Source organism: Pyrgilauda ruficollis, unplaced genomic scaffold (assembly GCF_017590135.1).
Source record: "Pyrgilauda ruficollis isolate IOZ18807 unplaced genomic scaffold, ASM1759013v1 scaffold32, whole genome shotgun sequence".
Taxonomy (NCBI): Eukaryota; Metazoa; Chordata; class Aves; order Passeriformes; family Passeridae; genus Pyrgilauda; species Pyrgilauda ruficollis.
In genome coordinates this window covers 6,247,051-6,269,159 of record NW_024524600.1, presented here as the reverse complement: position 1 = coordinate 6,269,159, position 22,109 = coordinate 6,247,051, and the positions used below count along the sequence as shown (strand labels likewise).

The following is a 22,109-nucleotide window of genomic DNA, read 5'->3' as shown; positions in this document are numbered from 1 at the left end:
TACTCTCCAAGATAAAACCTTCGTGGAGTATTAAAATGGATTTTTTTGGTATCATTTCCAAGATTCAAAAGTGCCTTTAAAACGCACAAACAAGTTTCAGAATAACAAAGGCTGCAAAATAGTATAACCCCACACCCTTTTCTTATTTACTTACCTTTCAGTACTGCTCTCATACTGTCTTTCCAGGTCAGGGAAGGAAACAATGTCACAGCTTTCTAACTGGAATGAAAAAAAGGAGGTTTTATTTATGTCAGAAAAAGAAGAGAAAATATCAGAAGAATGGTATGTTAAGCTCTTTTATTTACACAGTGACTTTCAAGAATAGGTATAGTATAGTTGGCTGTTGTTGCTTACTTTTTTGTGTTCCACTTTTGAAGAATCTCTGTTTTCTGCCAAACTAAAAATTATTGTAATTATTTTTGTGTCTAGGAAACTATCTTAATGAGTTTCAATAATGTAATGTTAAGATAAGAATTACAGGTATCTCTGTAACTCAGAAAGTTTCATACTGTGGATCAGTCCTACACATCAGTATTCTTTTTGAAAAGTGTATTATACAATAATATGCAGCTGGTGTAACATAATACATGTGAAATATTTAGTAAGTTATTTTCTTCCCTTAGGGGTTTTAAGGATATTTCTACTGCACAGCTAATGCTGAAGAGGGCCCACAAAATGAAACCCAAAAAATACAGTAATAAAAGTTTAGGTAAGTCAACAGTTAAATTAATGGTTATATTGATGTAATTTTTCCATTCTTAAAATAGTATTTCTCTTTTAAAAACTTTGCTTGTGCAACATTAAAAATTAATTTGAATAAAGGTGGAGTGTGATCCAGTATAAACAATTCAGTTTAAATCAACATATTTAGATTTTAAAAACTATTCTACTGGATTTTGAAGTTGAATATTTGACAGCTATGGTAAGCAGAAATTTTATTTCTTCCTGTTTATGTATCTCGTCTTCTAGATATGGAATTTGTTTTTCTGCATTTGTATTTTCTTCTTGAGGAAATTTTACGTTAAAAATTTTTACTTATGCAAGAGCTATTTATGCAAACAACAGTTTGATATATTTGAAAGTACATAATTAAATTTTTTAAATTATGTATTTACTGTGGAAATAGATAAAGCTTGTACAGCTTCTCATCCAATTGTTTTCTGGTTCTTCTCAGATACTTCTAATGTCAATGAACCTTTCTTAGAGATTGTTAATATGATATGCTAAAAGAAATGTTGCTGAAATATATTAATAAACATATTAGTCAAATACTGGTAGTACAAGAAGCATTTAAACATTTAAGATTCTAGTTGACAATAGGACCTAACATTAAATGGTCTTTAGAAAATGCACCCTTATTTACTTATATTTTGTATCACAAGCAACACTCTTCTGCATAACTTTGCAAAACTCTTCTGTATTAAGTGTTGAAAATATTGAAAGATGTTTTGCTCTTTGAAGGGAAAAAACAACCTAGAGATATATCTAGGCAACATTTTTTTCTGTATTTTTTTTCTGCTTCAAATATCATAACTATGACTAAGACTAAATAGGATAAAAATTATCTATAGTTTAAAAAATAATAAAAGGGATAGGTGATAAAAAGACATGTAATCCACAAATCATGCTTTGTGGAAATGGGAGTATATGGATAAAATGTTAATATATTGAAGTCTTCATAGCTTTCCATTTTGCCCTACCATCTTACCTTATTAAAAAAAAAAGAAAAAGCAGAAAGTGTCTGGTGTGCAGCTGAGGTTTTTTATATATATTCCATTTTTGGGCCTCTCTATAATTTTTCAGTGAATAAAACTTATTAGGTTATGTCCTCTTTTCTCCATATGCTGTCTGTCTTATGTTAGTAATTAATCCAGTCAGAGATGTCTGATTGAGCATATCAAATTTGCTGTCCTATTTTTGTTGTAGTTCTAATGGATTTCATGGGTATGTTTATGTTCACTTTGTTCAGATTATTCAACATGATGTATGGGTGTTGAGCTTTTTAATGTAGTGCTTGGAATATTCTCAAAGTACATTGCTAGTTTAAAAAAAATTGAAAAACCTTTTGCCCAATGTTTTTATAGTTTCAAATTTTCTCCTCTTGACACTGCCTCATAGAAAATTTTTTTGTCTTTCTGACTATTACATCAAGCAAAAAAATAACCTGTGTATGTAATTTGCCTATATGGGTATCTCTGTCAGTCATTAAAATCACAGGGTTTTTTTCAGATGAACAGAAAGCATAGTTTCCAGTACCAAAAAATGTGACTGAAAATATTTCACTCCATCCCTTTTCAGTAGAAAGGTTATCAAGCTGACTATTCTTTTTCATACACCATACTGACAGAGAGTCCTTCCTTGGTCTCTAAGGAAATTATTAATGGAAATTGATAATGGAAATTATCAATCAAAACAAGTATTTTTATTTTTAATTGATCTTAAAGCTCTGATCTTATACTAAAAAAAAGAAATTATCCTGATCAAATATTCTCCATGTGAAAAGAATCTTCACGTGCCTAATTATGTTTTCCATTAGGTACATTCTCTGAAAGAGGAGTAAATCAGGGTCTTTTTGAGGGTCTGGTGGAAAAGAGGAACTTTTCAGCATTTAAATTAGAGTGGATACACTTTATCCTGAGGCTAGCCAGCTCCATATCAGGAAACTGTAATCAGACCCTTTAGTCTGCCAGTATCTTTCCAGTTACATGCTAAGTTACTTTTAGCAATTTCAGTATAACTGGGGAGAGACAGTTCACACTCTGTGGCAATTGCTTAGAGTTTAATCCTACTGAAGCAGGAATTACAAGAGAGATTTTATTCCTTCTAATATTCAAAAGCAATTTGAAATTCATCTGAAAGAGTAGATGTCAACATTGTCTTTTAATGTTCCCTTACAAGTTACCATCCTATTGCCTTCATCTCCACTGAAATGAGGTTCATTTGTCTTGTACTTAGTGATATGCATATGGAAAGTTGTAGGATTTAGTTTTAGCAATACTATTTCTGTTCTTTCTTTTGGATTTCCAGGTCTTCAGTGTTGTAATTACAACTGTTTCCTTTTTAGCTTTCTAATTGAAAGTAGCTGAAGTATGCTAACTGCAAGAAAATAATTTTGTTTGTGATAAACATTCATACCCACTAGAAAGTAAGTAACCAGCAGCCACTTAGAAGTGGGAATTATAGTGTATAAAGAAGCAATTTTCACTGTTATACCTACTTACATATCTGACTTAGAAGTAAAACTTCAAGCTTTGAGAAAATGCAAAGCAACAACAACTCTAAAGATTCTAGATACAAATCAATTATAAGCTCTTAACATTAAACCTGTAGTTTTGATGTTGAGATTGCATTGTAATCCCAAACATCTTTTCTATGCTATTGATCATTCTGTGTAAAGATCTCGTTACTTGCAGTTTATGATAAGGTATTGATGGATCCTCTTGGAACAAACTAGGTGTCAAAATGTTTTCTGGTTCCATATGCTGTCAAAGTCCTTTACCTTAGACCTGAGATTCACAAATGCTTGCATTCAGAGAGTTACACAGTTGCTTTTTAATATTTTCAAGACATCTGCTGGGTTGGAACCTGTACTGGACAGCCATGAATATCTTTGATCCTTAATATATTCAGGTGTGGAAATTTATTCCTTTTTATTTTTCAAATAAAACATTTGTCTTCTTCTAGCGCAACAGTGATGGCATCCATTTGATAATTATAGAAGTCCACATCTGCACTGTTTTATGGAAAAAAAATTTCCTCTTAAAACATAATGTAAAAACAGGCTACTTGAGTCTTACTGTAAAAGCACTTATAGTTCTCCATTGCCTAGGCTCAAAAGCTAGACTGAATTGCTGAAGTACAAAGTTAAACCATAGATATGTAGAAGTAACTGAGAAGTGTCTTACCTCATATGTCTGGCCACATATCTTCACAGTAAAGAAAAAAGTATGGAAAATACTAGCAAGTGCACTGAATTTGTATTGTATTGCAAGGAAGAGAGAGCTTAAAGTAGCATAGCCTTATGATAGGGAGTGATTCAGGCAAGGCTTATATTGCAGCAGACCAGTCCCACCAGCTAATAGCCTTAAGGCCTGTGTGCCCTAATCCACTACTGTTTTGTATGCTTGTTTATGTAGCTAAAGAAAATTGTGGCTTGCATTTTACTGATACAAATTGTATGCTGAGTCTGCTTCAACTATTTTTACTATACATGAAGATAATACAAAAAGTGTGGGCAAGAAACCAGAAATTTGAAGCCAAGTAAAACTGGCATAAGGTCAGAAATGTTCCTGTTAACCTGGGTGCATAATATTCTATAGAAATTCTAATTCAAAATCTAAATACAGCAGACATTGTTGCACCTCATGGTGCTTAAGTGGCTGTGACTCATAACAATCTTAGCTTCCTAAAGATGTCTTGGCACAATAGTACCAAATTTCTTGCTTAACTTGGAATTTCCCTCATCCTGTGGATTTTATATTAGCCTCTCAGTTAACTTCTTTTTCTTCTAAGATTGTCTCTTCTAAGATTGTCTCTTGAAAGCTTGTCTTTCCTACACTGGTGCATTACTTCTTGCTTAACCTTTTTGTCTCCAAAAAAGTTTTCTTATCAGTGGATCAGGCCCAGCCAGCATGGGTTTAGAAAAAGTAGGTCCTGCTTTGGCCAGCCTGATCTCATTTTATGACCAGGTGACTCACCTGCTGGATGAGGAAAAGGTTGTGGATGTTGTCTACCTGGACTTCAGTAAAGCCTTTGATACTTCCTCCCAAAGCATTCTCCTGGAGAAGCTGGCTTGGACAGGTGCACTCTTTGCTGAGTTAAAAATTGTCTGGATGGCCAGGCCCACAGAGCAGTAGTGAATGATACTCCATCCACTTGGCAACTGGTCGATGGTGGGGTTCCCCAGAGCTCAGCATTGAGGCTGTTCTTCTTCAATCTCTTAATCTATAATCATGGGTGGGGGTGGGGGTGCAGAATCAAAGGCAGCCTCAGTAAATTTGCTCAGATGACACTAAGTTGATCTGCTGGAGGGCAGAAAGTTTCTGCAGAGGGATCTGGATGTGCTGGATTGACGGACCAAGGCCAATTGCATGAGGTTCTACAAAGTGAAGTGCCGGGTCCTGCACTTGGATCACAACAACCCCAGGCAGCACTGCAGGTTTAGGAAACAATGACTGGAGGGCAGCCCAAAGGAAAAGCACCTGGGGATGCTGGTTGACAGCAGCTGAACATGAGCCAGCATGTGCCCAGGTGGCTGAGAAGGCCAATGGCATCCTGGCCTGAATCAGCAATAGCGTGGCAGCAGGAGCAGGGCAGGGATTGTGTCCCTGTACTTGGCACTGGCAAGGCCATATCTTGAGTCCTGTGTCCGGTTCTGCAGGACATTGAGGTGCTGGAGAATGCTCACAGAAGGGCTACAAGGCTGGCGAAGGGTCTGGAGCACAAGTCCTGTGAGGAGTGGCTGAAGCAACTGGGAATGTTTAGCCTGGATGAGAGGTGCCTTAGGGGAGACTTTATTGCTCTGTACAACTGCCTGAAAGGAGGCTGTAGCCAGGTGAGGGTTGATCTCTTCTTCCAGGCAACCAGCATCAGAACAGGAGGGAATGACCTCAAGCAGTGTCAGGGAAGGTTCACGTTGGACATCAGGAAGAATTTTTTTTCACTGAAAGTGTAGTTAAGCATTGGAACAGGCTGCCCAGGGAGATGGTGGAGTCACCATCCCTGGAAGTGTTCAGGAAATTACTGGATATGGCACTTAGTGCTGTGCTTTAGTTGGCATGGTGGGGTTTGGTCAAACGTTGTACTTAATGATCTTGGAGGTCTTTTCCAACCTTAATGGTTCTATGATTCTATGGCAATACTTGATGTCACATAGGTAGGAAAAAAAATTTTAAAAGGTAAAAAGCAGCTGAAGTGGGCCTTGATCACCAGAACCAGAACACAATGATAAAGATATTTCATAGATGTCAGCAAATATTTTTCATTCGAGTTTAGAATTTTAGACAGCAATTCAATACTAGTTAAAAAATGAAATAAAAACCAGTAAAAAACTCAACCCACTTTCCTCAAATACACAACCCCAAAACAGATAATCCATTTTAACAGTCAGAATGAAAATTTGTGGCATATTGTTGTTCCGTATTACTCATTACACGAATGACCATTGATCTACACTTTCTTTGTAACAGAAAAAAGCTACTTTTGTTGCGATTGTCAGTTCTGCATAGAAGTATCTTCTGGGAACTCCAGCCATGGATGACTTGGAGTTCTAATTGCTGTGCCATTATGGAACAAAATCTGGTCTTTCTTCCAAATGAATTTACAGTATAGATAAACATCTGTTGCTGTGTACAACTTTGTCTTATCATCTCTTTAAAGTTGTCACGTTATCTTTATGTTTTCCTAATTACAGGTATTGCGCAACAAAAATGAATGGCAAATATTTTAATTTTTCAGTTTCACATATTAACAAGAAGCTTAGGAATGTTACTGCCAGATCAGGCAGTAACTACTCCTTCTATATTATTTCCATAACATATCTTGTGTTTGTCCATCTTGACATCGATATTTGGAGGCAGCCAAGGAATGTACATTAAATTACCTCCCTGGTTTCTAGATTGAGAACACAGATCATCATCTGATAAGCCACATTTTAATGAGTATGCCTGAATCCAGGAAGATATTTCTATGATTTTGAACTATTGGACTCTTTCACAGTTCTCTGTGTGAAATCTAAAACATTTGATTGCTCATCATCAAAGCATACATGCAGTTCATTTCCCTAGCTCACTCAGAGAATAAAAAGCACTAGTATTATGAAGTAATCTATGTAATATTGCTTACATTTGGGACTAGATAAAGAAAAGGACTAATTTTTAATAACAGAAGAGCTGTAGGCAATGGTTGAGGTGATCCAGGTAGGTACAAATTCAAGTAGTCTGGCACTGTGTTAAATCCATGTAGATTCTTCAAGTTATTTTGCAAAGATTCAAAGATAAATCTTCTGATGGAAATCTCTTAGAAGAACAATTTCCATTATTTGCCTTTCTTCCCAGTTCACAGAAGACTTTGCTGCTCATATCTTTGTGCACAAATAAATGTTTGAGAAATCTAACTTAGGAGTAATAACTCTGAGTGACTTCACCAAAAATTTTTAGTATAGTTTAACTTTGGACTTGGTGTTTTTATAGAATTGGATGGGAGGCTGGATAAGGAAAGATTATTTTAAAAACATTTTGGAGCAATGTCAATAGACCCACATAGGAAAAAATATATTATTTCAGGAATTATTTTAAATTAATCAAAATTACTTTGGAAATTTTCAATTGTGTTTTGTCTTAAAAGGTTTTATTTGATTTTGTCACTTTGGTCTTTTATTGAAGACACAGGTTTTTGTAACTAGCATAAGGCTGGAAGAATTTAGAAGTCTTTTTTGTTAACACTGTATGCTAGATGTTGGGAAAATTACAATTATAAAAAATTGTATTTGTACATTTTTATCTTTGTGTAGGATATGGATGGCCATGTATCTTAGAACTATACAGCAGACAATAATAATTCATGCTCAAAATATTTTTTATAGCTTCTATTATCTAAAATTTCAAGGAGAACTTTTAAAGTATAATGTAATACAATTTCAAAGTATTTTAATCACAAATCTTACAGTGATTCACTATCCCCAAAAATTGGCTACCCTGATGAACACTAGTCTGATAAAAATTTTTTTATTTGGAAGGCTACTTTATCCATTTATAGAGAGTGAAAGAATCTACAAACCTGGCAATACAGTTTGTGAATAAAATTATCAAATATCCCATTATCAGAATAATTCTAATAATCCACCTTTGAAACTAATGGAGCTAATCATTATTTATTTTGCTTCTTGGATAGTTTCATGGAATTTAGCTAGTAAAAATGAGTTAAAGTTACTCTAAATATGACATCCTCTGGGTTAATCGGAAAGCTATAATCATCCTACAACCACATGAGAGAGGCTCTTAACCAATTTGAGATAACAAATTGTAAGGTATCACTGATTCTGCCTTGTGAAGAAGGCAAGACCTAATTTACTCTTTCCCCACTTGCCACCATTCCTTCGTCAGTCAAGTTTGCTGCTTTGTGAGTGGTCAGCACCATTAAGGACATTCTGCCAACCACGTGCTGCTGCAATGTGGGCTGGCCAAGAACAGTGTGATATCTTAACGTGTTTTGCCAATGTGTTATCTCTTAGAGTGCCATGCCCCATTAGAGATCTTCTCCAGGCTTGTCAATGATCTTCCCATTCTCTGGGAAGAAGCTCTTAGGATCCCTTTATGTACCATTAGTTTGTAATTGAAGTGTCTACTACAGCTGTAGAGGGCTAGTCAAAACCAAATTTACAAATTGTTGTTAAAATTCATAAGTTGCCCACCATCTTAACAGGATATTCTGGTCATTCAGAAATAAGAAAACAATAAATAAGAAAGATATTTACTTTGCTGCAGTATTGTCATGGTCTTATAAACTCTCTCACTAAACACTAATGAGATAATGTAACAGACTCAAAATGAAGCACCAGATGTAACTAGTAATTTCAATGTATTGTGGCTGAATGCTCTTGAGTCTTTCCATAGCCTGTTTTCCTGCTCTGTCTGTTCTGGCAGTGTCTCGTATATTCACTTTTGCTGCACGCACATTCTTTGAGAAAATTTAGATCCTTCCCTTGCCATTTCAACTTTCTTGATGAAGTTCCATTGCTTTTTTTTTTCTCCTTGTTACTAATTTCTACCCTTTTTGGGCAGTTTTTAGCTGTCTTTGTAGACAAACTTCTTCTGCCTTATTGTTTTTCATATATTCCTGAGAGTGGATATATCTGTTTGGGCTACTGTGTTCTCTTAAACATATTTCTTTTATCTTTTCTTTGGCATTCTGTTAATAATATTACCTTGCTTCATGGCATACTTATGTAACTTTCTATACTTTGCTCATCATTGTGTATCTGCTTTTGTTTCTACATTCTTTTTAGTCCCTATTTTTATTTTTTTTGGTATTATCGCTGGTTTATTCTGCATTGTGCCCTCAATTTTCACATTCCTTCTAATGCACTGTTTCCCTTAAACTCTGACTTTCTTCCTGTGCCAAGTAAAAAATTCTTCCTTCACATTGTAAATAATGTGTGAAAATCACTTCTCCTGACTTGTGGAGTTTTTGCATAAATGTAGCTTTTGTTAATTCAACTCTTTTTTTTTTTTTTGCCAGTCTAGGAACATATTTTATATAGATTTATATACAATTATATGCTCATCTTTACCTCTTTGCAAACTTTTAAAAGTAACAGTTAAGAAACAAGCAAGATTTCATACTTCGGCATGTAGACTTCTGGGGTATTTTTTAATTTCAATTTTTTTAATTTCAATTAGGATGGAAGATGGAGGAAGACTAGGTTATTATCTAAAAGCATAGCCTCAAAAAATAAGCTGCCCCCTGTTAACATATTTTAGGTGTAAATATCTTAATTTAGACTGCTGAATAATTCTGACCCAAAGCTTTTAGAAACACTGCTTGATATGTGCCCTTTTAATATTTCTGCTTTAATTTCAAGCTTAAAATCCAGATTTTTAAAAAATATTATCTGCAAATGCATGCTTCAGAGTTTATTTTTAATTTGTAGATGAGTGAGCTGAAAGATCAACAGTGTTAGAATTGCAAACAATTACTTTGATTCTCAGTTGCATGTGCATTTATATGGCTTTATTTTAGAATGTGTAATCCTTTGTGAATATAAAACCTACTTTTAAAGGTATTTTCATTTATTAAGTGGCTAAAAGGTGAAAAACTGCTTGAAGGAATGAATGAGCCAGGTCTGACCTTTGATTTTAACTTGTTCTTGTCATCTAGACCCAGCTGTGCGCCTGGCGTTGTTCAAAAACAATGAAAATAAACATCTCTCTGTGAAACCACCAGGGAAGACACAGCCTATAAATGCTGGATACTTTGAAGGTATGAACAAGTATTTCATTTTATGCATATAAGCATATGTATTTTGCAATGTCTTTTAAACAGGCTTACTCAAAATATAAAACAATATGCGCAAATAGAAAAAGGCAGAAGTTTAAGGAACTCATCTGATCCTCAAGTCACGGCAGTGAAACATTTCAATTTGAATTCATTGCAGAGAGCAAGAGGTGCTCCTAGAGCTTAATTCATAGGGAGATGGAGCCTAACTTATTTATTTATTGTTTTATTATTAAGTCTTCATCATGAAGATGTCAAAGCATGTCAGAGAGATATAAAATACAAAGTACTAGAATAAAACTTCATAAATGAAATATCACTTCAAATTCTTCATTAAATTGCTACCTTTTCCAAAGCTAGACATTGACTCCTAAAAATCCTTAACATGTTTTTTGGAAAGTACTTTAATAAATATTCCCCAGGAATTCACCATTTGACAGAAGGCAAGGAAAGAACATTCTGCATGTAAATATTAAATTATTTTTCATAAATATTTTACAAATATTTAAATACTGATGTCACTCTTTTACTGTTGAAATTCATGTTAAAACACTCCTTGGTATCTGTATAATTAAAATAAGGCCAAGTCTATTTGAAATGCCCTTGTTATAGGAAGACAATCATCTCCAGAGATGTTTTTATATTGTTTTGATTCTTTTTGTAACTCAATAATGTACTCAGAAAGTTCTCACCTCTATCTTTCTATCTTTTTCAAAGATGTAGTCATATGCTATGTGATCTATTCCCAGTTTCACAAAGTAAAATTACAGATTATTCTGTATTAGCATTCACTGTATGAGGATAAAAATTAGAACATGTCTGAGACAGGTGTGAAATAAATCTGAGTCTACATGAATTGCACTTCAGTCAATTAACTTAGCTGTATGGAAGCCTAGATTTGCCTCACATTCATGAGTCCATGCTCAGATTTGTTTGGAAACAATTCTTGGTGAATTCTGAAGAGGAAATATTTTTGCACTATTATTTGCCTTGGATCCAAGCATGAATTTACCTTGAAAGTGTGTGTGCACTGCACCTGACTGAGCATTTCCCAGTATCTCATATATGTTTCTGTGGCATATGCTTATATACATCAGAATGCATCATGTGCTGAAGAAACAAGACAGGCGGGCTGCCTGTGAAAAAGTGAATGTCCAATAAAAACAACTGTAGGAATGCTTAAAACCATGTCAGAGATAAGCCTGAATACAAGTTCAGTACCCTAAAGTCAGTGTAGGTTTAGGCTAGCTTTCCTGCCACCAGTTTATTCGCTCCTGCCTGAAAACTTTTTTCCCTCTGTTTTGAAAAGCTGATGTACGCATTCTAAATATTACTGAAGTTCCTTTTTTGAATTTATGGAGAGAAGGTACCAAGGCAGATTGAATATCAAAAGGCAAGCATAGTGGTGGTGCTCATAATTGTCTTTCATGTCAAGGACCATTTTATTCCTCTGGCACGCTAATAAACAGAAACCTTTTTTCACCACTCGTGGCTGCTCCCATCCAGTCTGCTAAGCCTTCAAGAGGACAAGCAATACTTTTCTGCTTAAGCAGAATAGAAATTTGTTCTTCTACCAGAGGCATTGCTACTTCAGAAACTATGTCCAGAAAATTCCAGTTTGTGTATTAGAGAGTGCAACACAGAGCATTTATTTATATGTACGTGAGGTATCATCAGGCAGAACTAGGAGTTTCTAAATATAGAATTAGCAACACTTCGCACCTGCATAGTAACTTCACAGACTTGTGTTATCAGAGATGTCTTCTCTTGTTTCCCATTTCCCCTCTTACCTTTTAAGCGCTTCTTCCTCTTTTCCCTGCAATAGATCTCTTTGGGTCTGTTCAGTCATTGGAGTTCTTTCTGTAACAAAAAGGTGGAATGTTTTCGCTCTGTATCCACAAATCTTGTGGTCATTGTATTTTAATTCAATAGAACCCAGACCTGTCCTTTGTGTGGTGGAAATAAACTTTCTCCATTCAAGATCTTTTACTTTCACAGACTCGTAGTGAGTCCTTGGGTAGAAAATTTGAACTCCAAACCATCTTCTTCATAAACAATTAAATAAAATTTTTAAAAAGCACATTCTATATATTCCTTCTCTAGTTCTTTAAATTGGGAAATGGAGGGGAGAAGTCAACATCAACAGCAAAACAGCAAGTACACACGTGTTATCTGTTAAATAACAGAATCACTACTTTTGAAAGGGGATGCCCTAGGAAGTGAAACAATTAGAACAGTTTTAGATTTTCAAACTGGAACACATCATGGTAATGAATATTTAAGAAATTTAGTTAAAATGAATGTCTGATGAATGTCTTTTGTCTTCATTGTGGTTTTGTGTGTAAGACTACAAAGAAGACAAAAACTAATTAAAGCATGAGAGATATTAAAATAGTGAAAAGAAATGAGGTTAATATCTGATGATCTTGTTTTCCTGAGGTTATTGTTCTGTCATAATTTTCCTTCTTATTTTTCTGCTACAAAAGTTTTGGTAAACTGATATGCAATATGGTATTAACAAATTTTGAAAACTTGTGCATAACTTTATCCCATAGGATAATGCGCACATCTCTAAGTTGACATACATGTTGTTGGAAAATGCATTTTCAAAATTGGAGTTATTTATTCATAAATATTCAAAATTTATTCCTAAATTTTTATTACATTTTGGATGAGTCATCATGCTTTGCTCACTGATGTTAGACAAATCCCCACCAGGGACCGTTACTTCACATTTGAATCACAGCAGCACACAGAATTTAGTCAGAAATAAACCCCTTTGGAATACAAACACCATGCCAATGGCATGAGGAGCTATTATTCTCACAGAGAAGAGCTTACCATTTAAAAATACAAGCAGCATGTGAAGGCAGAAACCATGGGAAGGCAATTCAATGCATTACTGTATGTGTCAATATATGTGTCAATATATCTGTGTCTGTATGCGTCAATGTGTTTACATACAGTACACGTGTCTGTACTCACACAAATATATAAGCATATACCAGGAGTAAAAGTAGGTATAGTAATTCAATAAATGTAGCACTTGTGACTTTTTATTTGTATATTTTGAAAGGAAAGTAAATTATGAACAATTACCCTCTGGTGTAATTACTAGTATCAACATGCATTTGTAATCCTAACACTTTCTGTCAGATGCAGTTTCAGTTTCTTTAAAATGAATTTAATGCACGTGGTCATTGTATTATAGATACATTAAAACTATTAATTAAATAAAAATATATTTGAATCTTTTTTGTGACGTTAACTTGAGCGGGTTGTAAAGCGAGCCATAGAATATGCAAGTATAAATATGTATTTACTGTTTCTCATAACAAATTATACCCTCATCAAAAACCTGAAGACAGATGAAAGCCTGACTTGATGTACTCCTGATGATTTGCTGGACGTTTCCTGGGACTGTGTATATTACACTGCTCTCTTTGGTGAGATAAGGTTATGCTTCCCTCATGGTTGTTGAGTTTCATTTAGTGTCAGGTAGCTGACATACAAAATATACCTTCTTTAATGAATATTCTTGTTCAGTGAATGTTCTTGGAGATATTTTTGTGGTTTCTAGATGGTGACATTTCAAAGATCTCCAGATTTTGGAAACTTTATGGGCACAAAGATAATTGTCATAATGTCCTATTTTGCATCAAAGCATATTTTTTAGTAAGCTTTATGACTACTTGTCCACTTTTTGTCTGGAGGCTATTTCAGTTGTTAATTTAATGTGAAATAGTCTTGACTGTTTTGGGTAAAGTACATCAGGAACTGAAGGAAAAATCTATCCTTGACTCCTCTTGGGAAGTTCCAATTAGTCCTGGCTGAGTGTGTAACAGAGCATCTCTGCCATCTGTGGGTCCGTAATTACAGGATCTGTAATTTCAGATACATAGAGGAAGGACACTTTTCTAGCCAACAGTGTGAATACTTAGTCCCAGTACAGCAGCTGAGAACTGAAGAATGAGCCCTAAGGCCAAACACATTTTTTTGCTACAATCTTTGCAAACAGTGTGTCTTTTTGGGTCCTCTTTAATCCAGTTTCCTCAATGGTTTTGGTAGGTTATCCAAATAATTTTTGTTCAGTGGAATGGGAAGCTGAATTCCAATCTGTAGAGCAAGTTGGAAGAATGCAGGAGATGAGATGAAAATCCATTCAAACTATCCAAGTATTGCTTGGATATGATTTACTTTATTTCACAGGTTGTGCTCTATTTAATTTCATAGATTGTGCTCTATTTAATTTTGTAGGTTAAGTGATTTATTGGCATATGTACTATATTTATTTTTAGTCATATCCATAACCATCAGTGACACATCTATACCATACACTTCAAAGTGAAAACAGTGCAATGCGACTTCACCCAAAAACGTGAACAATGATTTATGCCTGGAGCTTTAACTATATTAAAAATGCACCGGGCTGTGTTGACAAGATACGTTTGCTGTAGTTTGGGAAGCTGTAGTTCTACTTGGCAGTGCTGTATTTCCTGTCATTTTATGCTCATGGTGACCAAGGAAAATGTAATGGGTATAGTGTTAAAATTGATTTCACCAATACAAATTTGATAATGAATAGATTATGCTTTCTTAGGTGACTTTTAATCATGACAATATTTATTTATTTCTGTTGAAATTGTCAGTAGAAATAACATATGTTTTTCAAGAATAAGAAGTAAAGTGAGCTTGTGATTATGTCATACGATTTGAAGATAAATATCAAGGAATCCACTTAGTCATCTGTTTTCCAGCTTTATAATAGTTTCTAATTATGAAACTCCTTATAGTCTCAAGTGAAAATTATTGCAAAACATTCTTAATAGATTATTATTACTAGTGATAATTGAAAGTGCAAATGTGAGACTTTGGGAAGTTGGAATTTAACGTTGGCTATTAGTTAATTCTGTGAGTTCATTAAAATATTGTTGCACTTGTTCAACATAGTTTCTTAGGTTTTCTGTATTATAAAATATGAATACCTTTTTTTTAAAACTATGTGTGACATTTAATAGAATTTGCATTGATTCAAGTCACTGATGCTTGACAAATCACATCTACATGACAGTTAAGAGAGGGTACTGAGGCTGCAATGTTAGTATCCATCTTTATATGGGCTTTAAATGTTCTGTTGTTTGTTATTTAAGAGCATGTAAAAAGACATTGTGAAAATTTCTGTTAGTTGTTTTCATCTTTTAGAAATCAGCTCTTTTTAATGGAGAAATATTAACGGCATCAATTCCCAGGAATCGCCATGTTTGTAAACATTCATTTCTAAAGCAAGTTGTCTTTTATTGATCGGTTGTCTCAAAAGGATTAATAACCACATTTGAAATCTGGGCTTGCTGCAATTCTATTAGTTGAATTGCCATGTTTACAGTAAACTGTAACTGTTGCATATCTCCCAGGCTCTAAATTTGCATGCCACATTAGGGAAGCAGTTTCTAATCCGTACAGCACTGACAAAAATGACAAAATAATTCATTTTTCAGAGAATGTAAGATGTGTCCTGAAATGTAATGAAAATGTGTTACAGAAACTTGCAGTGCAAAAGGGGTTGTATCTTTTGAAATCATAATTCTATGGCTTTGTTTCTTATTATTTAGTTTGAGCTCACACAACAGAACTCTTGCATTGAAATATTTTCTCATTTTAAGGAATTAATGGCTCTCCACCAGCCCTTCAACATGTAAAATGAGTAGGTTACTTGTGTCCAGTACATCCAAAAAGAGCCAGGATAAAATAAACATAAGGAGTTGGATATCTTGGAAAAAATCTGTCATGGGTTTGGGTTAATCATCTCCAGAAGAAATTCAACTTGATGCCTGAAATGTAAGACTTCTTGGAGAAAGCAGTAAAGCCTGAGGCAGTGTTGATCTGAAGGAGTGCTCTCCATGGGTCAGAGCTGCTCTGCTGGCAGAGTGCAAACCCAGTTCACAACAGCGGTACGCTGAAAACTTGTAAAGGACTGCAGGGGCCTTACAGTGCACGCACTCAAGCTTCGGTTACATAGTTCTACTGGTCCAGTTTCTTATTATAAAATAAAACTGAAAAATAAAATCTGTGCCTAATTTTCTAGCCTCCTGTCTGTCAATGATAGTGTAGGATTTTTTCAGTATTCATGGAATGAAGCAATCCTGAAATTATGTTTAAAAATAAATATGTAAAACGTAATTTATGTGGGTTTATGCAGTGCACCTCAGTGTCTGAGTATTTATTAATGATCTAGACATATGAAATTTTTATTAATATTCTTGCTTTTCACTTTCAATTACAAAAAAAAATCCCAAAAAACCACCAAAAATCACTCCTATTTGTCTGAAGTTCCTGGACAGGAGGTACTTGCCATCGATATATACCAGCTAATTCTTATTGTGGTTCTAGTCTTCAGGGTTCCTGTATTTGTATATTCAAGGTTTCTGACCACATATTTCACCTGCTTGTGTACTTTTTCTTTGTCCCTGACTTTGCTATTTTGCAGACTGTTGTAATTTGGGGTAGCATAAGGATTTTATTAGTGTATCAGTTATGAATGTGGTCTCTAACCTAGAGAGTGTGTTTGTTTGTTCCAATAAACTTCCAAATCTAAGATTTTGTACAATGTATAGGTGGTTACCTGTGCTTTCATAACATATTAATTTACCTGGTTTTATCAGCCTAAAAGGAAATGCACACACACAAAAAAATCTTACTGTTCTTTGCTACCCAGTGATTACTTCAGTAGGAGAGAGATTTCATCCAAAATGTCATCAGAGGTTGAGAACTACTTTTTCTCATTGTTGAATAAGATGATATAATAGTCCAGATAGTTTTGTTTGCATCTCTTTCAATTTTGCCTTTCTTTTTTCTCCTCTTCTTGATATTTTATGTCCAAAATTTTTGTAGTGTGACATCTGCATCTCAGCCAGTGTAAATGTAAACAAGTTGATTCCACATTCAGATCCACAGCTTTTAGTACTGCATAAGGCAATCGTTTTAGATGAATAGATCCCTGAGTACCGAAGCATTTCAAATCCTTTTTCATTTGACCATTCGGTGACCTGATAACTATTTCCTGTCCCTAAGTAAGGTCATGACCCAGGTCTTAGAGTGCAAAAGACAGATAATTTTAGCAACAAGTTAAATCCAAATGGATTTGGTTGGAGGGGGTAAGGGAGAATAGGTTTGCTTAATTTCCTTTAAAATCAAGTGCTACAAAACTTGTATTTAGCATGTCCTGTTAAAAGTAATTATTGAATTTGTTGCTGTCGTGTTTGGATGCCTGGGGACTGCAGTCAGTATTGGGGTGGTTTGTTTATTTGCTTTGCTTTCACTGGACAGTACCCAATACATTTTTTTACACTTCAAAAAAACAATTGCTAATAAAGAGGTCATTAAAAGTGCATATTCAGATATATTCAAAGTGCTTTCCAAAATGAGTGTTTCAAACACTAAAATCATATTACTATGCAAATGGTTTTTAAACACAGGCCACGGATTCTGTGTCTGTAAAAGTGTCACGAATGTTACATTGCACAAATGTTCCTCTTGCAAAAAAATTTCCGTTTGGTATGATGATATGAATAAGGCATATAATGTAGCCTTAGAAATATTTTATAGACATAAATCTTGCTCAATTGGAATCTATGGCACATTTTAAATCCCAATTAAAGCAATGTTTCCTGTAGCTGTAGATTTTAATAATTGCATTATTCTAAGCACTTTCAGAGGTGAAGTAAAGGAAAGCCTTCACACCAGATCTTTTAATTAATTTGAAAAATATAATTTATCAAAGTTTGCTTTAAAGAAATTTCTTTTTTTCCTATTCTATAATAGGAAGTATGGTGTTGTGTAGAATTAGTATTATTAATGAGGTCAGAAATCTACAGCATTCCAAAGAGGCCATTTTCACAAGTTTAATATTAAACACACATTGAATTATCTTTCTGTTTTTATAACTAATAATGTTGTTGTTTAGATACATTTTCAAGCAAAATATCAAAACAACACTTTAAAATTGAAATAGAGGAATTTAAAATTGAAATAGAGGAATTTAAAATTTTATGCTGTTCGATACTAACTCTTAGATCAAAGTTCTATAGATTTTATAGATTTCATATAATCCAGAATTGAATGTGCAGTGGATCTATCTAATTTTACAAGGAATTCCAAGTAACTCAAGTATTTTAATGAAAATGTGCAATCATGCAGTGATGCCTATGTAACTTCTATGGTGTGTTATTTCTGTAAGGTAAATTTTCCTACTTCATAACTTTGCAATTCAAAATGTTATCAATTTCTGGAAATTCACAGGTTTGTGCTAGTTTGATGTATGCACTGCAGATATTTTATCTGGCTTGTATGTATAAAAAAGGTAGAAAAACTGAATTTTGCAGTTATTTTTTTTCTCATATTGATAAGAAAGGCTGCTTTTCAAGACAGTATTTTTTAATACAATTTTGTTTACATGACATTCTAGAATTGTTCTCTCTTTTCAGGTTTATTGTCAGGTTCTCAATCCAGCATTGTAACTTCATAAATTAGCACATTTATAGAATGTTGTAGATAACCCAGTCCAGACAACGAGATAAAGAAATCCAAGTACCCAGAGAAAAGAACTTCATTTTCCTAGTCATCATTAAAGAAATACGTTATGGATAACCGTGGTTTTTAATGGTTTCTAATTGCACATTGAGCACCAGGCTTACTGAGACCCTGACTGTGCAAAGACATTTCTCTAAAACACATGTATGCTTTTTATATTCTGATAAGAAGCAAGCTCAGCACTTTTCACTTTATGAAGAGACCAGTGGTATCTCTTGTGAAAGATAGAATGTGACTTTTAAAAAGGAGGAATTTAAACTCTACTGTGTATTTTTAAGTTAAATTTACTGAGTATTTGCTTTAGTACCTGATGTACATTTTGTAATTGAGAAATTAGCAGTGAATGCAAAAAGAAAGGAAGCTATGTGCCAGTAAGCCAGAAAGTTCTGATTTAACCTACCAATGACCTGGCTTTGTTTGTTCAGATGACAGTTCTAAAAGTGTGCAGAGAATATTCCCTTTTAATACAGTTATTTGCCGCAAGCCGTGACCTCACTGCCTGTCGGGGAGCAGGTCTGAATTGGCCCTTTCTCTGATATCGTGACATTGCTTCTGTTGCCTCGATTGTGACCTCTGATTGCATGATACCCCTGAGAGTTCAATTTAATAAGCGTGACTCCTGACTCTTAGCCAGGTCTGCCTTCTTAGGTTTTGTCAGACTCTACTTGTAGTCTGGTCTACATATGCTAAAACTCTGCATAGGCTGTCATCATAGCATGTGAGTTGTGTGCACTGTATTCAGAATTCTCTTTCAAACGTCTTTCATTTATTGCAAATGCAAATATTTATAAAGTCTTTCTTGGAATAAATTTTAGAAGTTGTTTCTTTCACATGTATGGCTGCTTGGGATTTTTGGGTTTTATACCTTTGTACAGATAAGTTACCACTTTCACTAAATTACTAAGCATGTGTGTTATCCATGCATCATACTAATTTCTTTCTTCCAAATTTTATTTCTCCTATGAGAGTGTTGTATATTTTTATGACTTCCCATACAATATGTTTGTTCAATATAGAAATATTAGGGGCAAATCCCTTTTTCTCATTGTATAATTAGTACAGTCACACAACAAGGCAGTACTGCTGAGCACTCAGAGCACTGTAAGGTGTAGTGACCCAGGACCAGTCAGGTGAAAGCTGAAGAATCTGTTTGGAATCCAGGAGAAGGTGAGTAGAATTAAGACATTTTTAAATACCATTGAAAATAAGTTATCTTGGGTTTAGTGACAATTTTGCTATATCATTGCATTCTTTTCTCCTGTTTTCCTCCTCTTCTAGCCAGAATGCTGAAGAAGAGTCTGTTCTGAGACCTGGATGCCTTGAGGGTGATGATGCTATTCAGATATTTCTCCAATTTTAGTGCCCCTTGGTGCATTCACTGAACCAGAATATGAAGAAGTTTAAAGATTGAAAGAAAGGTTCAAGAACTGTGGTACAAGTAAAAGACACGTTTCTGTATTTACTTACATGCATTTTCTGTATTCTCATTGCAGATCTGTACCCATTTTTCTAGCCTCTGTATCAGTACCCGTAACTTAGTGCTTCTAAAAAAATTATTATTTCAGAAGAGCAGAAAAATCTTGCTGAACAAAACAATGCTTTGGGCTTACTTTTGTAGTTACATTAAATTTTTTCTGTAAATATTACCATTAAATACTTCTTTATTTCTTCAAGTGCTTTAAAGAATTCTGTTAACCTTTTCAATCAGATTAATTTTTATTAAAATTGTTTATTTTGTGTGAAAACTATTAGGATCTTTCTTATAAAACAAGTTCTACATAAGGCAGAAAGTGGGTATTTTCTTCTTCCACTCAAACTTGACAATGAAATTCTGTTCCTTCTTCTTTGTGACAGTGACTGTTTACAGTGAAGTAAAATCAAATAAAATCTCGGTTTGGCCAGTTTGTTTTTTTTTTTTTGGGGGGGGGGTTCTTTTTTTTTGGTACACAAATTCTCATGTAAGATTATGTAATTTTAATAACTCAATTTAGTCTCTAAGGTTTTAAAAGTCATAATATAATCATCTGTTTCCTTCTTCTGGAGTAAATATTTTAAGATTGGCTACTGAATTTCCTTAATCTTAAGTGAGAGTTTGCCTACCTAATTGAAATTTATGGGATTTCACTCCTCTCTGGATCAGACCTTAATGCTCTGTAAATTCCTGTGCTATTGGCAGGAGATTAGATCATCAGCTGCAAACAAGCAAAGTTACAAGTGAACAACTGTTTTAACCTGTTGGTAGACAACTCATAAAACAAATTACACTTTAAAATTAATTAGTTATGGCTGTCTTAAAAGCTATTGCAAATATAAACAGAATGCATATGAGGCAACTTCACCTATTTGGAATCATCATGATATTTAGGTTGCTCCCTCCTTTTCAAACAAATTTTCTATATATGTATATAGAAATACATATGTAAAGACAGTGAGTAGGAGAGTTTGGTAGCAAGTTTAGATGAAAAGTTTAGTAAAAAGAAACTAATTTAAACACACCTACAATAAGCATAAACAGTTTAAACTCAAGATTAGGGACAGTTAAATTATGTTCACAAATAGAACTGGGGGGTTTGTGTTCATCTTCCCACTAAAAAAGAATTTGAATAAAGTTATAAACAAAATTCTGTAAAAGAACAGGAGGAGGCAGATCTAATTTATTCCTTTTTCAACTGATTTGTTCATTCAGTAGGTAAATCATTCAAACCTTTTCTGCAGGGATAGAGAAAACCTGTGCCATTGTAACTATAACTGATCCAAAATCAATATAAGTCAGTTCCATCCCTGGGGATATGTGTTGATTTCTCTATAATTATATACAGTGTTTCATTTCTTGTTTGTTTTCATGCATTTGCCAGCTGAAAATCACAGTTTAATTAATGAAGAAACCTATGCAAATACTAAGCTCTTTGAGACATATGTATTGAGAATTAACCTGAGGGAACTCATAAGCAATTGTGGTTTACTTGTGCTTTTTTTGCCTGACCTTCTTTACAAATGGAAGGGTTGGGGTTTTATTCATAGATCTACAAGACACTGGAATTTCATATTGTTTATTGTCTTCCATAATGTATCAACCAATTAAATATAACTCAATAAGAAGAATTAGTACTTTTATGTCTGTATTTATTTATAGACACTCATAAGTTTAATGTTTATGGTTGTTTTTAAGCTGGATATCAATATAGATGAATTACACACAATTGGGGATTAACTAATTTTAGATGTAGAGTCTTAAGAAAAAGAAAATACTCTGAGACTTTTTTTCCATTTAATTTAATGAACATTAAATCAAGTCTTGTTTATACAATGTTTGGCATAATGATAGGCCTGATCTTTAGTGTTACCTCTTGGTTTTGCTATGAAGTAAACTAAACAGCAGCCTTGCACTCGGTGTAGACTTGTGTGTGTATTTGACAATGGAGAGTAGTTCTGCTGTTGCACATTACTGTGCTGACAGAGCTGTGAATTGTTGTCACACTATGTTCATCAAATACCAATACGTATTTCAAGTCAGCATCAGAAATTGAACC

General features: G+C 34.2%; 1 protein-coding gene across 1 annotated transcript in view; it reads left to right on the top strand.

Moving 5' to 3' along the window:
• LRRIQ1 (leucine rich repeats and IQ motif containing 1) overlaps positions 1 to 22,109 on the top strand; it is a 102,452-nt gene that overhangs the window by 53,550 nt on the left and 26,793 nt on the right. The window contains exons 20-22 of the mRNA XM_041474414.1: positions 187 to 282; positions 624 to 709; positions 9,877 to 9,978. Coding sequence (XP_041330348.1) covers positions 187 to 282; positions 624 to 709; positions 9,877 to 9,978 — 284 coding nt within the window. The remainder of the gene's footprint in view (positions 1 to 186; positions 283 to 623; positions 710 to 9,876; positions 9,979 to 22,109) is intronic.